Source organism: Wolffia australiana, chromosome 1 (assembly GCF_029677425.1).
Source record: "Wolffia australiana isolate 7733 chromosome 1, ASM2967742v1".
In the NCBI taxonomy this organism is placed as follows: domain Eukaryota; kingdom Viridiplantae; phylum Streptophyta; class Magnoliopsida; order Alismatales; family Araceae; genus Wolffia; species Wolffia australiana.
This window is the reverse complement of record NC_135835.1, coordinates 3,210,871-3,233,230: the sequence shown is the minus strand read 5'-3', so window position 1 is coordinate 3,233,230 and position 22,360 is coordinate 3,210,871. Positions and strand designations below refer to the sequence as shown.

At 41.4% G+C, this 22,360-nt stretch overlaps 3 protein-coding genes across 4 annotated transcripts; 2 read left to right on the top strand and 1 right to left on the bottom strand.

The window, feature by feature from the left end:
• The first annotated feature begins 2,520 nt into the window (after positions 1-2,520).
• On the top strand, positions 2,521-3,250 carry LOC144701818 (uncharacterized). Its single transcript, XM_078573592.1, has 2 exons — positions 2,521-2,983; positions 3,048-3,250. Exons 1-2 carry the CDS (start codon positions 2,645-2,647, stop codon positions 3,129-3,131), a joined length of 423 nt encoding a protein of 140 aa, XP_078429718.1. The 5' UTR covers positions 2,521-2,644; the 3' UTR covers positions 3,132-3,250.
• A 641-nt stretch (positions 3,251-3,891) lies between these two features.
• On the bottom strand, positions 3,892-12,773 carry VPS15 (protein kinase family protein / WD-40 repeat family protein). Of its 2 annotated transcripts, XM_078573573.1 has the most exons (12): positions 12,530-12,773; positions 12,381-12,455; positions 11,816-11,938; positions 11,584-11,629; positions 11,330-11,490; positions 10,554-10,633; positions 9,550-9,655; positions 8,144-8,320; positions 5,134-8,070; positions 4,601-4,857; positions 4,421-4,520; positions 3,892-4,210 (listed from the first exon to the last, which is right to left on the bottom strand). In XM_078573573.1, exons 1-12 carry the CDS (start codon positions 12,725-12,727, stop codon positions 4,034-4,036), a joined length of 4,437 nt encoding a protein of 1,478 aa, XP_078429699.1. In that variant the 5' UTR covers positions 12,728-12,773; the 3' UTR covers positions 3,892-4,033. The 2 variants fall into 2 exon arrangements, with proteins under 2 accessions (XP_078429699.1, XP_078429707.1); XM_078573581.1 differs by lacking the exon at positions 12,530-12,773 and having other exon boundaries at positions 11,584-11,666; positions 12,381-12,399.
• A 1,901-nt stretch (positions 12,774-14,674) lies between these two features.
• LOC144701794 (calcium-transporting ATPase 4, endoplasmic reticulum-type-like) lies at positions 14,675-19,432 on the top strand. The gene is made up of 8 exons (XM_078573562.1): positions 14,675-16,333; positions 16,399-16,462; positions 16,551-16,672; positions 17,316-17,594; positions 17,679-18,056; positions 18,136-18,245; positions 18,384-18,612; positions 18,681-19,432. Exons 1-8 carry the CDS (start codon positions 14,915-14,917, stop codon positions 19,260-19,262), a joined length of 3,183 nt encoding a protein of 1,060 aa, XP_078429688.1. The 5' UTR covers positions 14,675-14,914; the 3' UTR covers positions 19,263-19,432.
• The last annotated feature ends 2,928 nt before the right edge of the window (positions 19,433-22,360 follow it).

Sequence of the window (22,360 nt, the reverse complement as noted above, 5' to 3'; positions counted from 1 at the left end):
TTAACCATTGTTTCAAAAATTAGAGGGTTTTATTTATAAGTTTGAGTGTTTAAGTGTAATCTTTTAAAGTTTGAGTTTAATCTTAATAGATGAATGATATATCTTTTAAAGTGTATTTCATGTCAAATTCTTCCAAAAATATTGATTATATTTCTCTATAAAATTGATAGCGTAACAGATCAATTCTATAAGGCTTATTCATTATAGTGTTGATATTTTGTTTTAAAAATATTTCCCACTATAATATGGCTAATTATTGATTATTTAGCTTGAATCCACAGGAAACGATGATTAGAAATTTAATATTCTTTAGTAGTGAAAAAAGTGGTGAGAAATGATACTTGGATGGTAAGTGCTAGAGAGATTTGGGAAATGGTTCGATTGAAAGGTGAAAATGAAATTTATACAGAACCTCAATTATGATTATGAATATAGGATGATATAGGATAGATATATGAATAGAGGATTAGAAAGAAAATAAGGTAAGAGTGAAGGAATGATGATGGCCTGAGAAGAGCGATATAGGAATACAAATAAAAATATGTATGTATAGATTTAAAAATGAAGGATGAGAAAATATTATATGGAAGGGCTTATGAAGTGATTAGATGGAAGAAAAGGGACGTCATGAAAAGGGAAAACATTTAAGGCAAGCTACAATATATGTTATGGATTTATTTTGAATGTTTTACAATATAAGGTTTATTCACGTGTGGTCATATGTTGCAATCCCATTAATTTGGATTATGAAAAATCACTAATGACATCCAAGTTGAGACTAATGAACTGTTGTTAAGCAGACAGACAGACAGACAGAGTAATAAAATCTGCACTGGAAAGAATTCAGAAGTCTCTTATAGATGGAAAACCTGTAAGATCCGTCCCCTTATCAGATTTTGAAAAGGAATCTGTGCATCAGCTCTACTTAATAACCATGAAACCTGTCATACATGTGGCCAATGAAATATGGACTGAGTGTTATGTGTCACAACTTATTGTGTAGGTACTGATTTTTTTATTCAGGGTTCTTTTTCTAGGAGTCTCTTTCCCCGTCTCAAAAGCATGTACAATACTTGCTAGGATTCTCATTTGATGTTCTCATTTGCTAGGATTAACACTTTAGGAGTCTCTTTCCCCATAACATAACGCATCTCATTGATGATGTCCATGCTTTTGAGAGAGGGAAATTATTCCAAGCTGAATCATCTAAATTATTCATCCTTCATTTTCTTCAAAAAAAAAATTATTCCATCCTTCATGCAGGACTTCTAAAATTTTATGATAAGCACGAGATTTTACTGTCAGGTTGAAACTGAGCTCACTGAACTTCCATATGAAGCCACCAATCTGGGTCACAAGTTGGTTCCTTCAAGAGGGGAATCAGGTTAGCCAGCGACTACTCTGGTTTATGATCGATTTTGCATATAAACTCTGCATAAACATAAATTAAACACAAATTTATTGCCTATTTTCTGCACTTCCACTGGTTCTTGGGTTTTCAGACTTGGGGCCAATTAGATCTCAAGATACCCATTTCAATCTGGTTTCCCAAATCAAGACAATCCACTACACTTTTAGAAAAGGTTTTAGCTAAAAAAATCTTCTAAGAAAGACTAAACTTCAGCCAATCTGGTTTAATTTTTTTTTAAAAAAAATAACTTCAGCCAATCTTCCCATGGGTCAACCTGAACTGATTCTCACAGAAATGTGAGATTTTTTTCAGAAATAAATTAAACTTCTGATATTGGCCTTGAATATTGGTCAAGTCTGATATCAGAAGTTTCCCCTTTTGATATCTGGTTCAGCATCTGTCTTGATATTGGCTTATGGATTGAGAAACACTAATGCAAAACATGTTTAGGACTTCAAGGAAAGCTGAGATTCAGATGAACCCATTGAATCCAAAAATATGCAAATTGATCAAGAATCAAGGAGTAAATTGATATACCATCTCCAGAGAAGTGTAAAAGCCACCAATCTGGTTAGCCACCAATCTGGTTCCCTCAAGAGGATAATCAGGTTAGCCAGTGACTACTCTGATTTATGATTGATTTTTCATATAAACTTTGCATAAACATAAATTAAACACAAATTGGTTGCCTATTTTCTTCATTTCCACTGGTTCTTGGGTTTTCAGACTTTGGGCCAATTAGACCTCAAGTTACCCATTTCAATCTGGTTTTCCAAATCAATACAATCCGCTACACATTTAGAAAAAGGTTCTAGCTAAAAAATATTCCAAGAAGACTAAAATTCAGCCAACCTCATCTCAACTGATTGTCACAGAAAATGTGAGAATTTTTTTTCAGAAATAAATTAAAATTCACAAATGTTTCTGAATCATCTAAACCAAGCGGCAACAATCCTAATATGGGTTAAAACCCCCATCAGGAAAGTTCATCCTCCACCTTCTAGAGATGAAGAAATAATTACTCTTTTTTTCTTGCAAAACTATATGTCTTTCAAAGTTCCAGCTAGCAGAAAGATTTAATGACATTTCATAAAGAGGCCTCCTAACGGTCATCCATCGTCCAACGGCTATAACGCGGTCAAAATTCCTTTAAACTCCGCGCTCGTTCTTCGAAAAAATCCAATCTTCCTTTGAATTCCTTTGAACTCTGCTTCTGCTCTGCAACTCTCTGCAATGGAATCGGCGTCGGCATCGACGAGCAGGCAAATCCAGCAAGTTTCGAAGGCGTCGTCCGACGAGATCTTGCGCAAGTTCGCGGATGCCGCGGAGGTCTCTGCGAGGAAGATCCGGTCGAATTTGAGGGTTTCGCCGGCGCGCAGGAAGAAGAGATCATCGAGACGCCCGGTTAATGCCTACTGCTTCAGAGAAGCCGATCTCTTCCCGGAGATGATGGCGGAGAGGAAATCTCTCTTGCAAAGGCACTCCCCCCCGACGCGCCGATCTGCTGCTCTTCGCGTGCGCGTCTCGGAGAAGGCTGGGGCTCGCGATGCCTTTCTCCATGCCCTAGAGAAGGTCAGCCCGGTCGAGAATTCCTATGAATTAGGGTTCTTGATCTGATTATCTTTTTTGTCATCAGACATGGAGTAAGCTGGTGGAGGGAAGGATGCCGGGGGAGGGGGATTGCATTCAGCATGTTCGGCTCATCGCCGACGCCCCTTGATTCATAATTTTCTCATGAATTGGGTCAATAATTTGACTGGAACGCATAGTTTTTGATAATCGAAACATTGTTTCTATTTTTTTCTTGAAAATCTAATTTACATGTGCTGTTGGAGGAAAGGATGTCAGAGGATGTTGACTTTCAGCCCCTTGATCTGTAGTTTCATCGATAATTCCGTTGGAATGCCTAGTTTTTAACAATCGAAACATTGTTTCTATTTTTTTCTTGAAAATCTAATTTACATATGCTGTTGGAGGAAAGGATGTCAGAGGATGTTGACTTTCAGCCCCTTGATCTATAGTTTCATCGATAATTCCGTTGGAATGCCTAGTTTTTAACAATCGAAACTTTGTTTCTATCTTTTTTTGAAAATATTTTACATATGCTGGTGGGGGGAAGGATGTCAGAGGAGGTTGACCTTTGGCCCCTTGATCTATAGTTTCATCGATATTTCCATTGGAATGCCTAGATTTTAACAATCGAAACTTTGCTTCTATTTTTTTTTCTTGAAACTCTATTTACATATGCTGTTGGAGGGAAAGATGTCAGAAGAGGTTGACTTTCATTTCAGCCCCGTGATCTATAGTTTCATCGATAACTCCATTGGAATGCCTAGATTTCAACAATCGAACTTTGCTTCTATTTTTTTTCTTGAAAATCTATTTACATATGCTGTTGGAGGGAAGGATGTCAGAGGAGGTTGATTTTCATTTCGGCCCCTTGATCTATAATTCATCGATTATTCCATTGGAATGCCTAGTTCTTGACAATTGAAAATTTGCTTCTATTTATTGAAAATATATTTACATAATTAAACCTTACCCGGGTTTGCTGATTCGATTTCTTACAACTTCCGGGAGTATAATGTATTCACAGCGCTGGTAATGCAGTCATCAGGGAGTCTACTTCCAGACTTTGACTGCGCCGTCCCGGCCGCCGGAGATGAGCAGCCGCTGGTTCATCTTCACCGCCGCCAAGGAAAGCACCGAGTCCCGGTGGCAGCCGGCGGTGTCGGCGGCCGCCACCGCCAGCAGAGCCTTCTGATTCAATTTCGGCGCCACATGCTGCTTCCTAGTCTCCTGCAGATGATGATTAAAACAAAGGATGCCATGAGGGTTGACTTAGTCAACGACCGGGTCGTGGCCCAGAGAGAGTCAACAGAAATGTAAGATTTTTGTGTATTTTAGGTTGATTGCTAATGTTCCAGACAAAAGAAAATGGTTTTTTTTATGGTCTGTAGAGTTGATCAGATGGGTTTGGTCAAGAGGGAAGAAAGTCAGGTCAACAACCTGTACAAGTTGGACTCCAAGGCAAGATCTGGTCTCATACTGCTCATCGCATGCAATGCCCTTGGCAGATGGGCCGCATATGCAGTAGCTCTTATATGGGCTGCCATTTTATTCAGGAAAGTTAGATTGAATATAAGTAATGTGATCAAAATATGGGCAAGCCTAAGATCATAAAAGAACCTGAGATGGTCCCAGAAGCGTATCTTCAGGTCTGTTCCTCCGGTGAGAAGATTGCCCCCCGGCAACGGCAGGAGCGACCGAATGCCAGAGAGGCGAGGAGGAGGCCTGTTGAACTCCTCTATCCTGTACTTGGAATCCACTGAAGTATTTTCCTTCCCTTTTTTTACAACCGACTTTCCAGGAGATTTCCTCAAAGCACAGGGTAATAACTTGGAAGAATTTTCCACATCGTTATCTTCCCCAGCCAGCCGCAGAACCTGCATACCCAAAATCCCTCCCATTACTTGCATCTTTAAAAAAAAATTAAAGCACGTGAAACATTTTACATATTTAGACTCTAATCCATTGTAAACAGATATTCCTCTTTTGTTCGGGATGCTCATTAGTCTGAAGGCATCTAAAATTAAAAATATTAAGACCTAAATCTGAATCCCAAATGTGACAATTATAAAACCCAACTCGAGGCCCAGGAAGCTCAGAACTGAAAAAAATTAAATCCCAGAATAGCATAAATTCAACACTTTCTTCCATACCTGATGACAGCTTCCGTTCTCCGCATTCCAGAGAGAAACTTCGTTACAGCCAGCAGCAACATAAAACCATGGCCTGCCACAGGACGCAGCGTTGCTTATCGGAGATACAAACAGGCACATGTGCTCAATTGGACACTCTGTAGGATACTTCCACGAATTAACCGGCAAGAGAAACCTCATATCCCACAATGTAATCACACCTCTGGAAGAACCTGACACAAACCAATTACCGCAAGTGCCAAGTGCCAGAGACGAAACATATCCTTCTTCTGGAGAATATTCAAAACTCCAAGTTCCTGAATTTTCTCTGGTGTCCCAGAGATGAACCCCGCCATGCTGGGTGCTGTAGAGAAGTGTCTGAGATCGTGAACCATCATAAACTGAACAGTTTAATAGGCTAATGACTGCACCCTCGGCATCGTCTTTCTTCTTAAGATCTGCAACACCAGAGTATCTCTCAACTGTGCTACTCGAACCTCTGGAAACATAATCCACAGAGAAAATATGGAGTCCACCAGAGGATGCACCGGCGACGATTTGCGCACCGCCGTTCACCATCGCCGTGCACAATGCCCGGTTCCCTGTTCCTTCAAGAGGATAAGTCAGCCTCGATCTAAAGGAAATGTCCTTCTCCAGCTTTCTCGTGTCCCATATTTTAACAGTGCAGTCATCTGACGCCGTCACGAAGAAATTGTGGTCGACAGACACAGATATGTCATTCACTGCAGAACGGTGTTCCTGGAGATGCGCCACGAGCACGCCACGTGGCCTCCATTCCTCGTCTGGGATTGATGATCCCCTGGGAAAGGAAGGCAGTCCAGTGGTGTCGCTTCGAGGCGAGGCACCGTCTCCAGCTATGTCCTTCTCAAAGGTTTCAGCTGGAATCTTCATAGTCTTCGGTCCAGACACAAACTGTGATGGGCCCGAACTAGACAAACCGAACTGTTTTTTACTTAGCTCTGACATAGGCGTAGAAAGAGAGGAAGCTCCAGGAGAATTCCTCTGCAATTTAGTTTCAGAGAGGACGGAATAGACAGGTATGCCCTCAGACTGTCCATCAGAGACTAAGCTATTGCCAGCACTGAAATGGGGAGAGATGAAGCCAGAAAAGTGCATTTTCTCAGAAGAGAGTCTATCCTTCGTGTCTACACCGCTGGAAAAAGTATGCAGAGAACGAGAACCTCCGGAGGAAGGAGAGGTCTTTGAATGCATCTTATCCGGGAACTTTGGTTGTTCCTTCACAACTTTATTTGTGCTTTCAATAACATCCCACTGGTTAGATGAACCCACTTCATTATACCATATCTTTCTCTGTCTCTCCAACATATCAGAACTCCGGGTGCCTTCTAGAACCTTATGGAACACAGTCTTCGAGACGGAGGGCTTGAGACAGGAGAGCAGAGATGCTTCAGAAGACAAAGAAGTGGGTTCTCTGTGAAGAAACGGCCGCAGCACTGGCGACAAATAGACATGCGAGTCCACCTGTCCTAAGCTCTCACTGCATGCAGCAATGAAACCAACGATTGATCTTCTGACCCATTGAGTAGGGTAGCAAAGCAAGGGAAAAGCCTTCTCAATCACATCAAGAAGTATCTTTTTCCTCAAGAATCCCCTCCGGCAGAGCATAGTGAGACATTTAAGCGCATTTACAATGACAGCTTCCATTCCATCGCTTAAACCCTGCTCAATATAAGGCAGGAGATATTCTTCGACGCTTCTTTGGCCCACAAAAAAACAGACAAATACAATATGGCCATAAAATATAGCTCTCAGTTGCTCATCCCGGTCATTCAAGAATGCTGGAAGGATTGGTAACAAGAAGTCATTACTCTGTCTCTGCCCAAAGAAATAGCACAGCTGTCCGATGTCTCGCAGAAGAGCTCTTCTGATAGTGGGAGTCTGCTTTTGCCCCATCACTAGCTCCTGAACAACTTCCGCTATAGACCTTCTAAGCTGCAAGATTTGTGCGTCAATGTCATCTCTTTCTTTATTCGGTGATGTATCAGACTTGGTTGGTAAGTTTACTTTGTCTTGGGATTGACATTCATTTAACCCTCTAGAGCATATCAAGAATCGGAAGGCAGCAAGGGCAATTTTGAAAATATTGCAGGCATAGCAAATTCTGACACTTTCTTCCTGATCATGTGGAAGCATGGAGAGCATTGGTAGAATATATTCGGGAAATATTTTTGCATCACTGGGCGGGAAATCCCTAATTAATGGTAGAATATTGCTCAGGGTTTCCAATGCAGCGCAACGAACGATTGCAGAGGAGTCTGAAAGCATTGCAATGACATAAGGAAGAACGTGTTGTAGACGATCTTCATCGTCTATGTACAAAGATGCATCCAGGAGCATAAGAAGGGCACTCCTTCGGACTTGAGGTTGTTTTACACTCCGAAGACAGGAGCAAATCAAAGCCGATATAAGGACCATACCTTCACAGTTTAAATTTGACTTGCATTCTGGAAATAAAGCATACATATACGCATCCAACTGACTGTTATATTCAGACATCAGTAATGTAAGATCACTCTTCTGAATCTTTTTCAGCAGAGGGAATTCCTTTTCTCTGTAGACATTAGACATGGCTTTAAGAGACTCAACGGAAGGTTGCTGTGGAGGCTGATCCATGCCATGAAAGTTGATGCCATCACTGGAACTAGAAGAAGAATCTCTACGTGTTCCAAAGAAAGTTGAAGAATCGTTGCCTAGTTCTAGTTCTTTGAGAAGAGAAGAAACCTTTAGAAAAAGAGTATCCTTCCCTACCTCATCGCTGCGTGGCTTACACTTAGAGTAATTTGTACTTTCCTTTGTTTCAGTTGCCTGAGGACCATGGCTATGACCTGCCAGAGACAACTCTGAGGCAGCTTCGCTTGATGGACTTCCCACCATTTGTCGGTATATGTCGTGAAATGCACTTTGGATTACAACAACCTATCCCAAAAAGAGTAAAATAAATAAGCTTGCTCAAGGAAAATTGGCAACTGATCGCAGGAGAATGTCTTACCCGTGTGTCTGAGTCGAGAGGAACGAGGCAGGAAAAAAATTTATGCAGAAATGGAGAGAAATAGCATGGAAATACAACTGCACTATATTCCTGCAAGTAACTTTCACAAGACAAGCGCAGTTCTGGGTCCAACTGGATCATGTGCAGTATCATCTTTCGGACCCCAATGTCTGTTATCTGCAGTCAGGATAAGCTCGTTTCAGCTACAATTTCCAATTTAAAATAGCAAGATAATCATCAATACTCAGAGTAAGAGAGAATGTAAATTTGGGCTTCATCGCTAGAAAACACTCTTTAATTAAACAGTCTTTTAAAAATTATTTGGATGAAAATGAAAAATTTACATATTGACATGAATGGCGCATGAGGGTACCAAGTAAATTGAGAACTGATAGAAACCCCAAGAAACATCAATTTAAAAGCTTCCAATTCTACTACGTAGCAGATGACCGTGAAGAAGTGTATGAAAAAATATCTCAAGTTAAATATGTTCTAATGGCCTTTCCAGGACCTCATTCAAATAACATTGTTATGATATGGCACACGCAAGCACATGACTGCATGCAGTCTGAGGTTAATCTAGCTGTTGTATATCCGTATGGGCTTCATGATAAACTGGCCCAATAGTATTTTGTGTAGTAACTCTATTGTTTTAATGACATCCTATGTTTCTTCTTCCTCCGCTCTCGATCTTGTGATCAATGGCTTCCAAGGGACCAGACGAACATTGACAAATTTGACGCTTCGTAAAGTTGAGTTTTCAATCTTCGTGTGTACTTCAAATTTTAACCAAGTTTGTTATCCGCACTGATGTTACTAAAAGTATATCTCGAATCAATGAAGCAAAAAGGCACCACGAATGAACCTTCAGAACACGAAGAGTGAATTTGACTTTCTGAATCAGTAAATGTCGGGAATGAGTATACATGAGATGAACACGCCTTATACAATTCATAAACGACTCATATTTACACCCACAAAAACTCCTTTGAAAACCTGCTCACCAAGCGGGAGGAAAAGGCCATAGAAAATAGAAAAAAGATTCAGACTATCCCAGCAAATGCTTCTCAAAATTATGGTCAATCAAACAGGAACGAGAGTAAAAATCTTTAGGTCATTCCGCCCTTGAATTTTATCGCGCTTGTAAGGCTCAAGATATATATTTTATTTTTCCGCTTGTAAGAATAACGAGGAAATGCAGAGGACGGGAGAAGAAGATCGGATGTGACGACAGGACGCTTTACATAATTTCCACTTTGTAGAAAGACGTGGATTTGACTATGCAGGACAAACTAGTTTAGTTTCTCCCTCTGTATCTCGTAGATAACATCGCCGTTAAAAAAATGAAAACGAGACCTCGCCAACTATTAAAAGTGAAATTGTAAAATACCCGACATGGCACAAACCTTTTCAAGGTGCTGACAAGGATCATATTGGCCTCTTCGGTAGGCAAGTAACTGGGAATATTCAAATAGAGGTTGACCATTAAGGAAAAGTTCTGCAATAGCACACCTACGAAAAAGGTTCATAAAGTGACGTTACTGTTGAGCCCTCAGAAAATAAATAAAAAAGCCATCTGAGTCACAGTTGCCGTGGAAAATGAAGGAAATAAAAGTTTCACAGTATGAATAAAACAGAAAGAACGCATAAGAGTGAAGGAAACATTATATTGTCGGATATCCATTTAAATCATTCGATTTTTTAGGATGAAATATCGAAAACATTAGACATGAGACAAAACCATGCGACATGTAATGGGGAAAAACTTTGATTTGCATAAGAAATTCTACTTTTTGCTAACGAAAAATCAATAAAAATGTGATAAGGAATCATTGTAAACAATTGACGTCTTCGGTGTAACATGAGGTCATTGTATCGGGAGAAAGAGTGGAATTGGAGTCAAGGATTTGAGGGTCGACAGAAAGATGAAATATGGTTTGAAATTAGGTTTTCTGTGTCCAAAGATTGTTGATTTATCTTAGCCATGTTCAACCAAGAGAAAATAGATAGTGGTCTCCAGTTAATACTTAATGAATATGGTACAGCTACTGAAGTACACTGATGCAACTTACGATCAGAAATGCAATTACCACAAATTACAAAGGAGTGAAGAGACGAGAGCGTGCAACAGTTACAGTGAGACAAAACGCGTTACATCCAGTTCTTCATTTATGAAAAAAATACTTGAAAAATTGAACGTGCACAAGGAACTCCCCTGAGCAGCATCTAAGCCATCTTGAAAAAAATATACGATCATTTTACCTGTTTGCAATCCAAACTAGAAAAAAATTTTAGTTTCACACGTTTAGAGCTACGAACGGGCAATATAGAGAAAAGTTTGATTTCACACGTTTATACTTGGGAATTTTTATTGGTCGAACATATAGAAAAACCATTATAACACAAGTACCCTAGGGAGAAGATATCCATTGATGGCTTGAGGGGCGCATCTGGTGCAGCTTGCATCTCGCCACCATGCTCATAAAATCTCTAAACATAACATAAAATAAACTGACTCATCCTTATTATACATGCAACGAGACTATACAAATGAAAGTAGAGAAAAATAGTAGAATTCAAAAACACAAAAACGTGTAACGAGACTGATGCATTTCCTTGAAAATTTTGAAAAACTGGTGTTGAAAAAGAGTTTTGCAGGTAGTCAAGATGTCTAAAATCGCGTATTTTTAGTAGAGAATTCAAAAACCAGTTTGATTGACAGTCTTGTGAGAATACAAGCGATCTGATTGGGGTACTCAAAAAAGGTAGGGACATGCAGTGTAACCTTATTAGGAAAAATCTAAGCAACTGCACTCTCGCTGGAATCACACCCATATTCAGTCTCTAACTAATGTCTGGTGAGCGCTTTCAATCAATCTGATGTTCAAATCTAGTCTTCATCCATCCTATAGATGCCTACGGGAGATTTATCAATCTTAAAAGATTAAAAAAGGAGCAGAGATGGCTTCCAACAACGGGCATAGCATGCTTCTTCGTTACAAATAAAACCGACAAGTTTATGATGAAGAAGATTCAACGGTAGTATAAACGATAACACCCACAAAACATCAAGCAGCTCTCTGTTATTTGCCATCAGCTTTATCAATTGTAGCGATTAAAAATCCCTCGTGGTTTACGGATTCTATGTTTCAAAGAGAAATTCAGGAACGTAGAGACGACACTAACCTCGGGAGCGAGATAACACCGCCTCCGGCCTCCGGTGTGAAAGAAAAATGAGAAGTCAGACGGGTCATCGACAGGAATGTAAGTTGGTTTGAAGGATGCAAAGTCCGCAAGGTAGAGCCAATTCCATGAAGTAATGAGGACATTCTCGCATTTGATATCACCTAGAGTAATAAGATGAAATGCCCAGTTTAATGACATCATAATTTCCGTTTAAATTAAAAGGAAAACCTGGTTTCGTTGTCGGATGCCCTCACCATGGCATACACCATTCTCGTGGCTCTGCTTGACTGCATACAGGAGCTGCACAACCAAACTAGCTAAGTCGGGAAACTGACATCTGAAAGGAGTGAAGACGGCAAAAATAAATGCGAAGGAAAAAAAATCGAAATTCTAACTCAAAACCAGTACCACAAGATTAAAGCTTATGCATCAGTTGGGGTTCTCTGTTCTTCAAAAATTACGGAGAATTAATATCATCAACATTACCTGGAACGCAAGCCATTTCTTCTCCATGTGACTGAGGAAAGGTCGAGTGCTTAGCCTGTCATGGAGGTTGCTGAAGAAATATTGTCTCAAAAGGTACGCCGCCTTGTCCGTCTCCAGCCAAAACTATAGAACGGGGTACGTGAAATCACAAAATTAGTCATTGACAAAAGTTTCGGAGATAATTCGACCACGATGTTCTTTGATCGGCGGAACTAACCATAACAATGATTTCCGCGCTTCTAGGAATAATTCAGCTTTTAAAAAGAATTTCAAGTGTAATTCACAGGTTCTGTAAACATAAAATTCAAGACTTTTTGCAACGAATTTATCTTCTATCACAGTTTTTCATGGATACAAACATGTTTTGAGACTCCGGAAATGACCATCCGATTGATGGTAGAAAAGAATTCGGATGAAAATGCTTCAAGCGGTGATAAATTGCGAGGAGAAATTAAGAAGGTAGTAACAGAGAAATTTTTCTTCATCGCTGAACAATTCGGATAAAAATCAATTGATCGCGGCACATCATCACTAAAAATTCGGCACAAAAATTAAGCCACGGAACCTGGAAGGGCCAAACGTGCGAGCGCGGGATCCGACGCAAGATTCCCCTAATCTCGCATAACCTCCTTTCGTGCTCCTGCACACGCATGAGTTCAAACAGCAGGAAGAAAAAAAAAGAAAAACCCAAATAGACAACATAAGATCGCGCACCTTGAGAGCAAGAGAATCGCCTCGCTTAAAGTAAACCTTAACGAGAACTTCTCCTTCATCGTGCTTGCAGCGGATGGACTTGAACAAACGATCATGGCCGAGAGCCTCGATGAACACGAGATTATACGACGAAGGTAGATCATGTAGATAGTATTCTGAAGCCGAAATCTGCGTCGTCTTCGCAATTTTGTTCCCCATTCACGCCTAGATTGCGCATGAAGAACGGAAGAAGAGAGGAAGGGTTGAGCAGATAGCCAAAAAAAAAACTTTAGAAAAGCGTTCTTAAATGGGCCGATTTTTAGCCCAAACCTTTCAGTCCACCTGGAATCCACCCTTCATGTGTGGGGCCCACGTCCACGTGTCAATTCATCAGGGAAGTTCTTGGACGGGTTCGTCGTCCGGCCCGTCTCTCCCCGTCGGCCGTCATCAGTTCTGATCTTAACTGGATGATAGGGAATGATGGTTCCGGAAGGTGGACGATGGATGGGACAGGACGAAGATCGTCCCGTCGGACGTCCGGAATCAGTGCAGAAACGCGGAGGGGACAGTTTTTTCGTTAAAGACCTCCGTACGGGACGGTTTTTTTTACCTGACTGGACGAAAATTGTCCCGTCCAGAGGTCTCGGGATGAATTTCCGTCCCGATTTTCGTCCAACCTCGCGGAGGGGACAAATTTTTTGTCTTGGAACGAAAAAACTGTCCCGTCCGCATCCCATCACTAGTATAGTTCCGGATCGTCCAGGACATGGACGATGGACGGGACGGGATGAAGATCGTCCCGTCCGATGCCCAGAATCAGTGCAGGGACGCGGAGGGGATGGTTTTTTCGTCTGAGTGGACAAAAGCCGTCCCGTAGGGAGGTCTCTAGACGAACTTCCATCCCCATCTTCTGGACGATATAGTTTCGGTCTGGGTGTCAGCTTTTGGTAAAAACTTTAACCTTTCCAATATCAGAGTATGAAATCTGGATGGTTTTCAGATGCCAGTATTGGATAACAGACAGGTGTGATATGCATAAGGTAGCGGACGACGGTACCTAATATCGGCCCTGATATCAGTTCCGGATATCAATGTTCGGATATCTGAATCCGTTATGTGTATGTTTCATATATTATAATTCATATGTTGGATATCAGAAAAACTGATATCCAACACCTATGTCCAGAATCGTCATCCAACCCCTGATAGGAGACGGCTGCTGATCTCGAGACCAACCCCTAAGACAAAGCTGGATACCCATATCGGGACTATAATGCACGGACGTGGATGGGACAGTTATTTCGCCCATGGACAAAAAATCATCCTATCGGGGATATTGGATGAATGACCCAATATAGAACTGTCTGCTGGTCTCTAGACGTGACGCTTTTTTGCCACAGGACGAAAAAACCATTCTGTTCGGGGGCCTTGGACGGCGGACAGGACAGTTCGTTCCATGGGAGTCAAGCGGAGCCAAGAGTCCGAGAGGGAAAGCCGAGTGGGATCCTAGGGCGCAAGAGGGAAAGCCGAGCGAGAGCCGAGTGTTCACAAGGATAACCTTGTTTTTTTTCGTCCCAGATGTAGGAGGGAAGGGGAATGTCTCAGACGAGACGGTTTTCAGACGGGAGGGGACGTGGACGAAAATATTTTGGATGAGATAGACCATGGACGGGACGGTTCCGACGAACCTCTAAAAATTGGGACGTGGGACGGGACGAGTATTTTTTTGGTCCCATCCTGTATCTTTGTCTCAGATGATTCTGCAATATAACCGGATGGTTAACAGTCTCAGATACGAGAACTGTAGCAACCAGTATCCCTTACACTCGTCTGATATCTGGATATTAGTGATGACGAAGTTTGGATATCCGTCCCGATATCGTCATCCAAGATCAGGTCAGGAGAACAGAGAGTGGGACAAGCTGGAAAAGCTTTCCTCCTCTCAACTCTCAAGTATGATGTTTTTATTAGGTGATATTCATGTTTTGATTCAGTGCCACTGTTATTTCGTCATCCGTCATCCACCATCCGTCACGGACCATTAGTACCTACCATTAGAATAATAATCTCATTTAAATTATTGATTGAATTATTGATCTATAAATTATATAGCAGTCGCTTTCGCCCGGTTCCAAAGAGCCCCTCGCGACCAGAAATTTTGTCCCTTTCCACACGCTCTCGCTTTCACAGAAGCGGAGGTCGCGTGGAAGAGGCGGGTTCGAGGAAATTTCCTGAATAAGTGCTGATAGTAACGTGCAAGGAAGAGATCTCGGATCGGAGATCTGATTTTGAAGATCGGCTTTCGAAGAGATCTGGATCAAAGGCCTGTTCTTCGTCATGATTCAGCCTTGATTCAGGTTTTTTTCCAAAGTCTAGTTGTAGTTTTCGCATTCTTTGTTAGGAATCATGGGAAATGGAGCTGAGGATCGATGCGAGAACGGTGTTGAATCGATTCAGCCTGTGATTTCCGGCTGTACGTTCCCGGCCTGGGCCAGAGACGTGCGGGAATGCGAAGAAAAGTTCAACGTCTCCGCCGATCGCGGCCTCGCATCCGAGGAAGTCCTCAGGCGCCAGGCTAAGTACGGCTTGAACGAGCTTGAGAAACACGCCGGGCCTTCGATCTGGCAACTGGTTCTGGAACAGTTCAACGATACTCTAGTTCGGATTCTTCTCGTCGCCGCCGTTGTTTCCTTCGTCCTCGCTTGGTACGATGGCGACGAAGGTGGCGAGATGGGAATCACCGCCTTCGTCGAGCCTTTGGTGATTTTCTTGATTCTGATCGTCAACGCCATGGTCGGTGTCTGGCAAGAAAGCAACGCCGAGAAGGCGCTCGAAGCTTTGAAAGAGATTCAATCGGAGCACGCCACGGTGAAGAGGGACGGCCTCGTCATCCCTAATCTGCCCGCCAAGGATCTCGTTCCTGGAGACATTGTTCAGCTCCGAGCTGGTGACAAGGTGCCTGCTGACATGAGAATCTTGTTCTTGATTAGTTCTACTCTAAGGGTCGATCAAGGGTCTTTGACGGGAGAGACTGACGCTGTGAACAAGACCCACCACAAGATTAACGGAGAAGACATGGACATACAAGGAAAGGAATGCATGGTCTTCGCCGGCACTACAATCGTCAACGGGTCTTGCGTTTGTCTTGTAACGCAGACGGGGATGAACACAGAATTGGGGAAAGTCCATTCCCAAATCCATGAAGCGTCTCAGGATGACATGGAGACGCCTCTGAAGAAGAAATTGAACGAGTTTGGGGAGTCTCTGACTGTTATAATTGGGGTGATTTGCGCTTTGGTGTGGCTCATCAACGTGAAGTACTTCTTCACCTGGGATTATGTTGATGGTTGGCCGAGGAATTTCAAGTTTTCTTTTGAGAAGTGTACTTACTATTTCGAAATTGCAGTTGCTTTAGCTGTTGCTGCGATTCCAGAGGGGTTGCCTGCTGTTATAACCACTTGCTTGGCTTTGGGAACGAGGAAGATGGCCCAGAAGAATGCATTGGTTAGAAAGCTGCCCAGTGTTGAAACTCTGGGATGTACGACGGTGATCTGTTCAGATAAGACGGGAACTTTGACTACGAATCAGATGTCTGCCGCGACTTTAGTGGCGATTGGACAAAGGAAGGATGAAGTTCGACGGTTTAAAGTGGAGGGTACGACGTATGATCCTCATGATGGGTTGATTCAGGATTGGCCGATTGGAGGGATGGATGCGAATTTGCAGAAAATTGCCATGATTGCATGTGTTTGCAATGATGCAAGTGTGACGAGGTCCGGTCAACAGTATCATGCGAATGGAATGTCAACGGAAGCAGCCCTAAAGGTTTGGGTTTTTTTGTGATTTTTTTTTTTAAAGTTTATTTCTAATGGGGTGTGCTTTTATTTTAGGTGCTGGTGGAGAAAATGGGAATGCCAGCCGGATCTAGAGCGTCAGTTATTGATGAAGATTTCCGTATGTTTATAATCTTAACCATCACGAATGTAATTAAATTGGGCACTTGGATTCTCGTTCTGATCGCCTATGTTTTTGTAATCCTTAGGTTGCTGCAATTATTGGAAAACCATTTCGCCCAGAATTGCGACCCTTGAGTTTGATAGATCTAGAAAATCGATGGGCGTCATGGTGAAATCAAAATCTGGAAGCAATATCTTGTTGGTGAAGGTACTGTCATTGATTTCTCAGAACACTGCTAGAACAGCGTATAATAAGCTTTATATGTTCTTATTTTGTGAGCAAAATGATTAAGAAATGCGAATGACCGAAAATATACGAATCATGAAGTATCCGTTTTGGACTAAATTTGAAGAACCCTGTCACTCGTCGAAAGCATTTTATGTGTTTCTTTGTTCTGATTGTGAACATCTTGTGAAGACCTAGATGACGTAACTTCAGGAACTAGGTGGTGCCACGTGGCACTTTCTTCTCTCATCGAGTTAAATAATATTCTGGACCTCCTCCTTACTTGGTTTGTCATTCCTTAATCGGTTGTGATTCTCTTTTTCATGGCCAAATTTTGTTTCTTCGTGTGATAAAGTTTTGACATCTCTGTCGGGTAGAATCCAGTATACTGAAAGAAAACCAAATTGTCCTCTAGGATTATTATTTTCCTTATTTTCGGGTTGATCACCATTTGCGGTTGATCTTCCCTCTTTTCTTCATAAAAAAAAATTCTTATATTTTACACGGTAGCAGCTTCTATCACTGCATAATGTCAGGTTGATCTTAACTAAGAATTTACTTTTCTCGTACTTAAGAGCAATTCCTTACCAACCACAGGCTAACGATTTGTGTGTTTTAACTGTAGGGAGCTGTGGAAAACTTGCTCGATCGTAGTGCCTATCTTCTTTTGCTTGACGGCACAATTACACCATTAGATGAACAGTCAAAAAATCTGATCCTAGCGGAGCTTCAATCAATGTCGTCTAAGGCTCTTAGATGTTTGGGTTTTGCCTACAAGATAGACGTCAACGAATTTGCCACATACGATGGGGAAAGTCACCCTGCTCATAGGCTTTTACTGGACCCGGCTAACTACACTTCAATAGAGAGTGATCTCATTTTTGCGGGCATGGTTGGCCTCAGGGTACGTATTCTCTTCTCTCTTGTTTTTCTCCTTGTTCTCCTCTTTCCTCATTTTCATTTTCTCATTTTCTCATTATCCCCGCAGGATCCTCCAAGAGAAGAGGTTCACAAAGCAATTGAGGATTGTAGGGCAGCTGGAATCCAAGTCATGGTGATTACTGGGGACAACAAAGACACGGCAGAGGCCATATGCCGTGAAATTGGCGTTTTTTCCCCTGGGGAAGATATATCCTCGAAGAGCATCACGGGAAAAGAATTCATGACTCTTCCTGATAAGAAGAAGTATCTTCAGCAGTCTGGCGGCCTTCTCTTCTCCAGAGCAGAACCAAAACATAAGCAGGATATTGTTAGATTGCTAAAAGAAGAAGGCGAGGTCGTCGCCATGACTGGTGATGGTGTCAACGATGCTCCCGCTTTGAAGCTTGCCGATATCGGAATTGCCATGGGTATCACAGGGACTGAGGTTTATTGACTTTTTTCTTTTCCCCCTCTTTTCTCTCCCTAAAAATCATTTTTGAAAATTATTTCTGCATTTCTTCCAGGTCGCCAAGGAAGCCTCAGACATGGTCTTGGCAGATGACAATTTCAGCACCATAGTCGCGGCCGTAGGCGAAGGAAGATCCATTTACAACAACATGAAAGCATTCATCAGGTTTGACCATTACTTTGACCATCGACCTAACTTTTTAAATAATAATAATGTTGAAGAACGACATCCTGCCTGAGAGGAAAAGTACAATGAAAAATTGCTTGAATCTAAACACATTACAATAAAACCTGGTCAACTCAGGTACATGATCTCGTCAAACATCGGCGAAGTTGCGTCGATATTCTTAACGGCTGCATTGGGCATTCCAGAGGGGTTGATCCCAGTCCAACTGCTCTGGGTCAACCTCGTAACCGACGGGCCTCCAGCCACGGCCCTCGGATTCAACCCTCCAGACAAGGACGTGATGAAGAAGCCCCCTCGCAGAAGTGATGACTCCCTCGTCAGCGCGTGGATCCTCTTCCGCTACCTGGTCAGCTCCCTTTCCTTTTGACTTTTCCCTTGTATCCACATCAGACTATTGACTTTTCCTCGTGGCAGGTCATCGGGCTGTACGTGGGCATGGCGACAGTGGGTGTGTTCGTGATATGGTACACTCAAGGGTCATTTCTGGGCATCGACTTAACTGGGGACGGGCACAGTCTGGTTACGTATTCGCAGCTGGCCAACTGGGGGCAGTGTGCCTCATGGCAGGGGTTCACTGCATCAAACTTCACTGCTGGGTCTCGCGTCTTCTCCTTTGAGAGCAATCCATGCGAGTACTTCCAGTCGGGGAAAGTCAAGGCAACGACGTTGTCTCTTTCTGTGTTGGTGGCCATCGAGATGTTCAACTCCCTCAATGCTCTGTCAGAGGATGGCAGCCTGTTGACCATGCCGCCATGGGTCAACCCTTGGCTTCTCGTGGCCATGGCCACGTCATTCGGGCTTCATTTCCTCATTCTCTATGTGCCATTTCTGGCCCAGGTCTTCGGCATTGTGCCGCTCAGCTTAAACGAATGGCTGTTGGTGATTGCCGTCGCATTTCCGGTGATCTTGATCGATGAAGTGCTTAAGTTCATCGGACGGTGCACCGCAGAGATGCGGATAAGGCGGAGGCTACCAGAGAAGCACAAAAAGGAGTAGTTTTATATAACTGAAGGTATTTTCAAATTTTATTATGAATCTCTATTGCCAAATTCATGATTTCTCCTGCCCAGGTGGCAAAGGAATATGAACCAAATGTTCTTTCCATTAACATGTTTTTTCATTTCATAGCCCACCGGGTTAATATACACGAATGCATTTTCCTCTCTTACCTAATCTTCTGCCATCTCGGTTCTCTCTTCCATCTCACAAGGACTATCTGCGAGTAAGAAGTGCCAAAATGGATATATATCACCCGGGATAAGTTGGAGTGTCCTGAAGAAAAAACAGAAGCACCATCCATGTTCTTCCCACGGGATTGATGTTTCGAACTATCTGAGACTGTGTCATTATCATCACCTAGTCAGTCTTGCAATATTGTGTCATCTTGCAGTAACTGGTCATGCATCCCGGCTAGACGTGGTCGTTCTATTCTTCTTATGCGAATTTCTGCGAATTGTTCGTTCTGTCCAGTTTTCCGAATAGAACAAAAATGAATTCGAACAGAACATCATACAGATCCCTGTGTGGTTCTTTTGTTCGCTTTGTGCGAATTTTGGTTTAATTTTGTGCGAATGTGCAGATTTGCGCGAGTGTATGAATTTTGTTCGTTTTTTGAAAAAAAAAAGAACAGAACAAAGAACAAGGCCCTGTGCGATTCTTTGGAGCGAATTTTTTGTTTGTTTCAAACGAACAGAACCACCATGTCTAATCCCAGCAGAGTTTGCAGTCAATGACGATGACATCATCGTCATCGCCATTGACATTTGTTCAAGCCAAACATTGGTGACAATGACGATTGCAAAATTTGTGGTCGACAATGACAATGACAATGACAATGACAATTTCAAATTATAAGTGATGGTGGTGGTGAACCCTTTGCCATCCATGGTTGGACTCATCGTCACTATAACCTTCTCTTCATTGACGGATGACAATCACAAAAAAAGTAGGGATGATAATGGTGATGATGACTTTGATATAACTGCTCGGTTGATAAAATGTTGCTGCACAATTAACAAAATTGGGCGGACCCGTAAAGATTTACAATCACATGATGCAATCGAAGTATCTAAAAAGATGGACGCATAAAGATTAGTCAGGTAAAAGGTCATTGCAGACCTCCAATTCTCTGTTGTGTTGACCTACCATATGTTCATAGGTATCATTTAGTTGTAATCTGACCGGGGCTGAACTAAGAATCAGGAAATATTTCTGCTTTGCTGAGAAATACATAATACAGAGAATCATCTTAAGGATATGACTGAAATGAGTAATACACAAGAAAAATAGATCCAATGTCCAACTTACTGTTGGACCTTTTCATCTATTAGTGTTTGTAGTTCTCACGTGGCATCAGCAATCCAAGGAATCTTGAAAGAGAGAAGATAAGGGGAAGGAGAAGGTCATTACATTGTTGACTCTTTTCAAACCCATTACAGGATCCTGCAAAATACCATATATCATTAAATGATGCCTTGTCCCAAATTTTGTGTCCAGCCACCTTCTCCCAACCTATAAATGTGTTCTCTGCATTGTACATTCTATTGATTTGAGGTACTATGCCGAGACATGGAGACCAGCACATCACAAGCTCGTTCATTTATGGGGTACCCTATCATATATACTCAAATACATAAGAGAAAAAATATTGAGGAGTTCAATCATGGTTGGGATTGTTTCTGGTTACCTAGTGATAAGTTAAACTTTATTTTTTCATGATGTTCGTTCTAATTTAGACTTAAGCAACAATTTTTTTAATGATTTTTCACTTAATACTCTATAAATAATTTATGGTAACTAAGGAGTTGATCCACAGGGAAGCAGTAATTCAATTTTAGGTTTTTTGTAGACTTGGAAATGAAAGAGATTATCTCACAAGTAAAATATATATTTTTAGATTTTTTTGGATTTTAAATGAGTTATTTAAAGCAGAAAGCTAAGAAAATAATTAAAGCTAGTTAAATATGATTTATCGTCTATTACTTCATTTTAAAAAGAAAAATTAGATATTTCTTAAATTTTACATTTTTATAGAATAAAATTAAAAGAAAATGGACTAAAATGATAAATACTTATTTTAAATAATTTTCTAGAAATTATTTTAGTGATTAAATACCTAGAAAGTAATAGACATGATTTATATTTGTTTATTCATTTCAGGCACACCCGGATAGGTGAGCTCTGGGCCAAAGGGATCCCCAAGAGAGACCCAGACTTAGACAAATTTGGCCTATTTTGGATAATGGAACAGACGGGGAATCCCCTAAAATAGACTAAAACAGAATGCGATTTGAACCAGATTTGAATGTGTATGAAATGAGATGCAATTTTGGAAAGGTTAATGGACAAATGTTATAATGAAATTTTGAGTTAGGAAATTAGAGATAGAGTGTAAGGTTTAGAGAGAGAAAATTTTGGGTTATAGAGTGAGAGAATCATAGAAAATGGGTGTCTAGGGAGAGAAAGTAGTGTAAATTGAAGGAAAGGTGGGGAATATGGGCGGGGATGATGACAAAACTTTAGATCCTAAAATGTTGATGCTCTCGTCTCGATCCTCAGTTTCCTCTTCCTAAATATTTATCATTATACTTCATCGAGATTGTGTGTTTTCTATGCAGTAAAAGGATGAGTGACAAAAGAATTCTTCAAAACACTAAATTCAACCAGGTTGAACAACCAGGATCCTAGAGAGCCTTGTCCTGCAGGTTAACCATTGCTATATCACGTCCAGAATGTGATAGAGGGAGATAAAGAGGAAGATAATATTTATATATTGGGATGATGTAAAATGGCATTTTATTTTTTCCTATTTTATCTCCTTACCTTTACTTCCTCTTTCCTATTTGATGAATCATAATTTCATGAAATCAATTTGAATCCATGCTCCTCATGAAAAGGGAAGACAGAGAGGATTTGTGGAGGGATTCAGGATGTGATGCAACCTCTCTAACTGCATTTCAGAAGCCCAAAACCAAAGTATTTCCAATTTGGCCCAATGTCCAAATAAATAACTCTAAAACACATATGGGACGCTTTAGCTATTGGTCCGCATCCAATTTATGTCTATAACCTAGTCTAAAAATAAATTAAAAAAC

Excerpts from the sequence above, each read along its gene's own strand:
- LOC144701818 (XM_078573592.1), top strand. The coding sequence starts at position 2,645 with ATGGAATCGGCGTCGGCATCGACGAGCAGGCAAATCCAGCAAGTTTCG. Across the intron at positions 2,984-3,047 it reads TTCTCCATGCCCTAGAGAAG|ACATGGAGTAAGCTGGTGGA; the intron begins GTCAGCCCGGTC and ends TTTTGTCATCAG.
- VPS15 (XM_078573573.1), bottom strand. The coding sequence starts at position 12,727 with ATGGGGAACAAAATTGCGAAGACGACGCAGATTTCGGCTTCAGAATAC. Across the intron at positions 12,456-12,529 it reads GCGATTCTCTTGCTCTCAAG|GAGCACGAAAGGAGGTTATG; the intron begins GTGCGCGATCTT and ends ATGCGTGTGCAG. Across the intron at positions 9,656-10,553 it reads ATGGATATCTTCTCCCTAGG|GTGTGCTATTGCAGAACTTT; the intron begins GTACTTGTGTTA and ends CCTTTTTCGTAG.
- LOC144701794 (XM_078573562.1), top strand. The coding sequence starts at position 14,915 with ATGGGAAATGGAGCTGAGGATCGATGCGAGAACGGTGTTGAATCGATT. Across the intron at positions 16,334-16,398 it reads CAACGGAAGCAGCCCTAAAG|GTGCTGGTGGAGAAAATGGG; the intron begins GTTTGGGTTTTT and ends CTTTTATTTTAG. Across the intron at positions 18,613-18,680 it reads GGATCCTCTTCCGCTACCTG|GTCATCGGGCTGTACGTGGG; the intron begins GTCAGCTCCCTT and ends TCCTCGTGGCAG.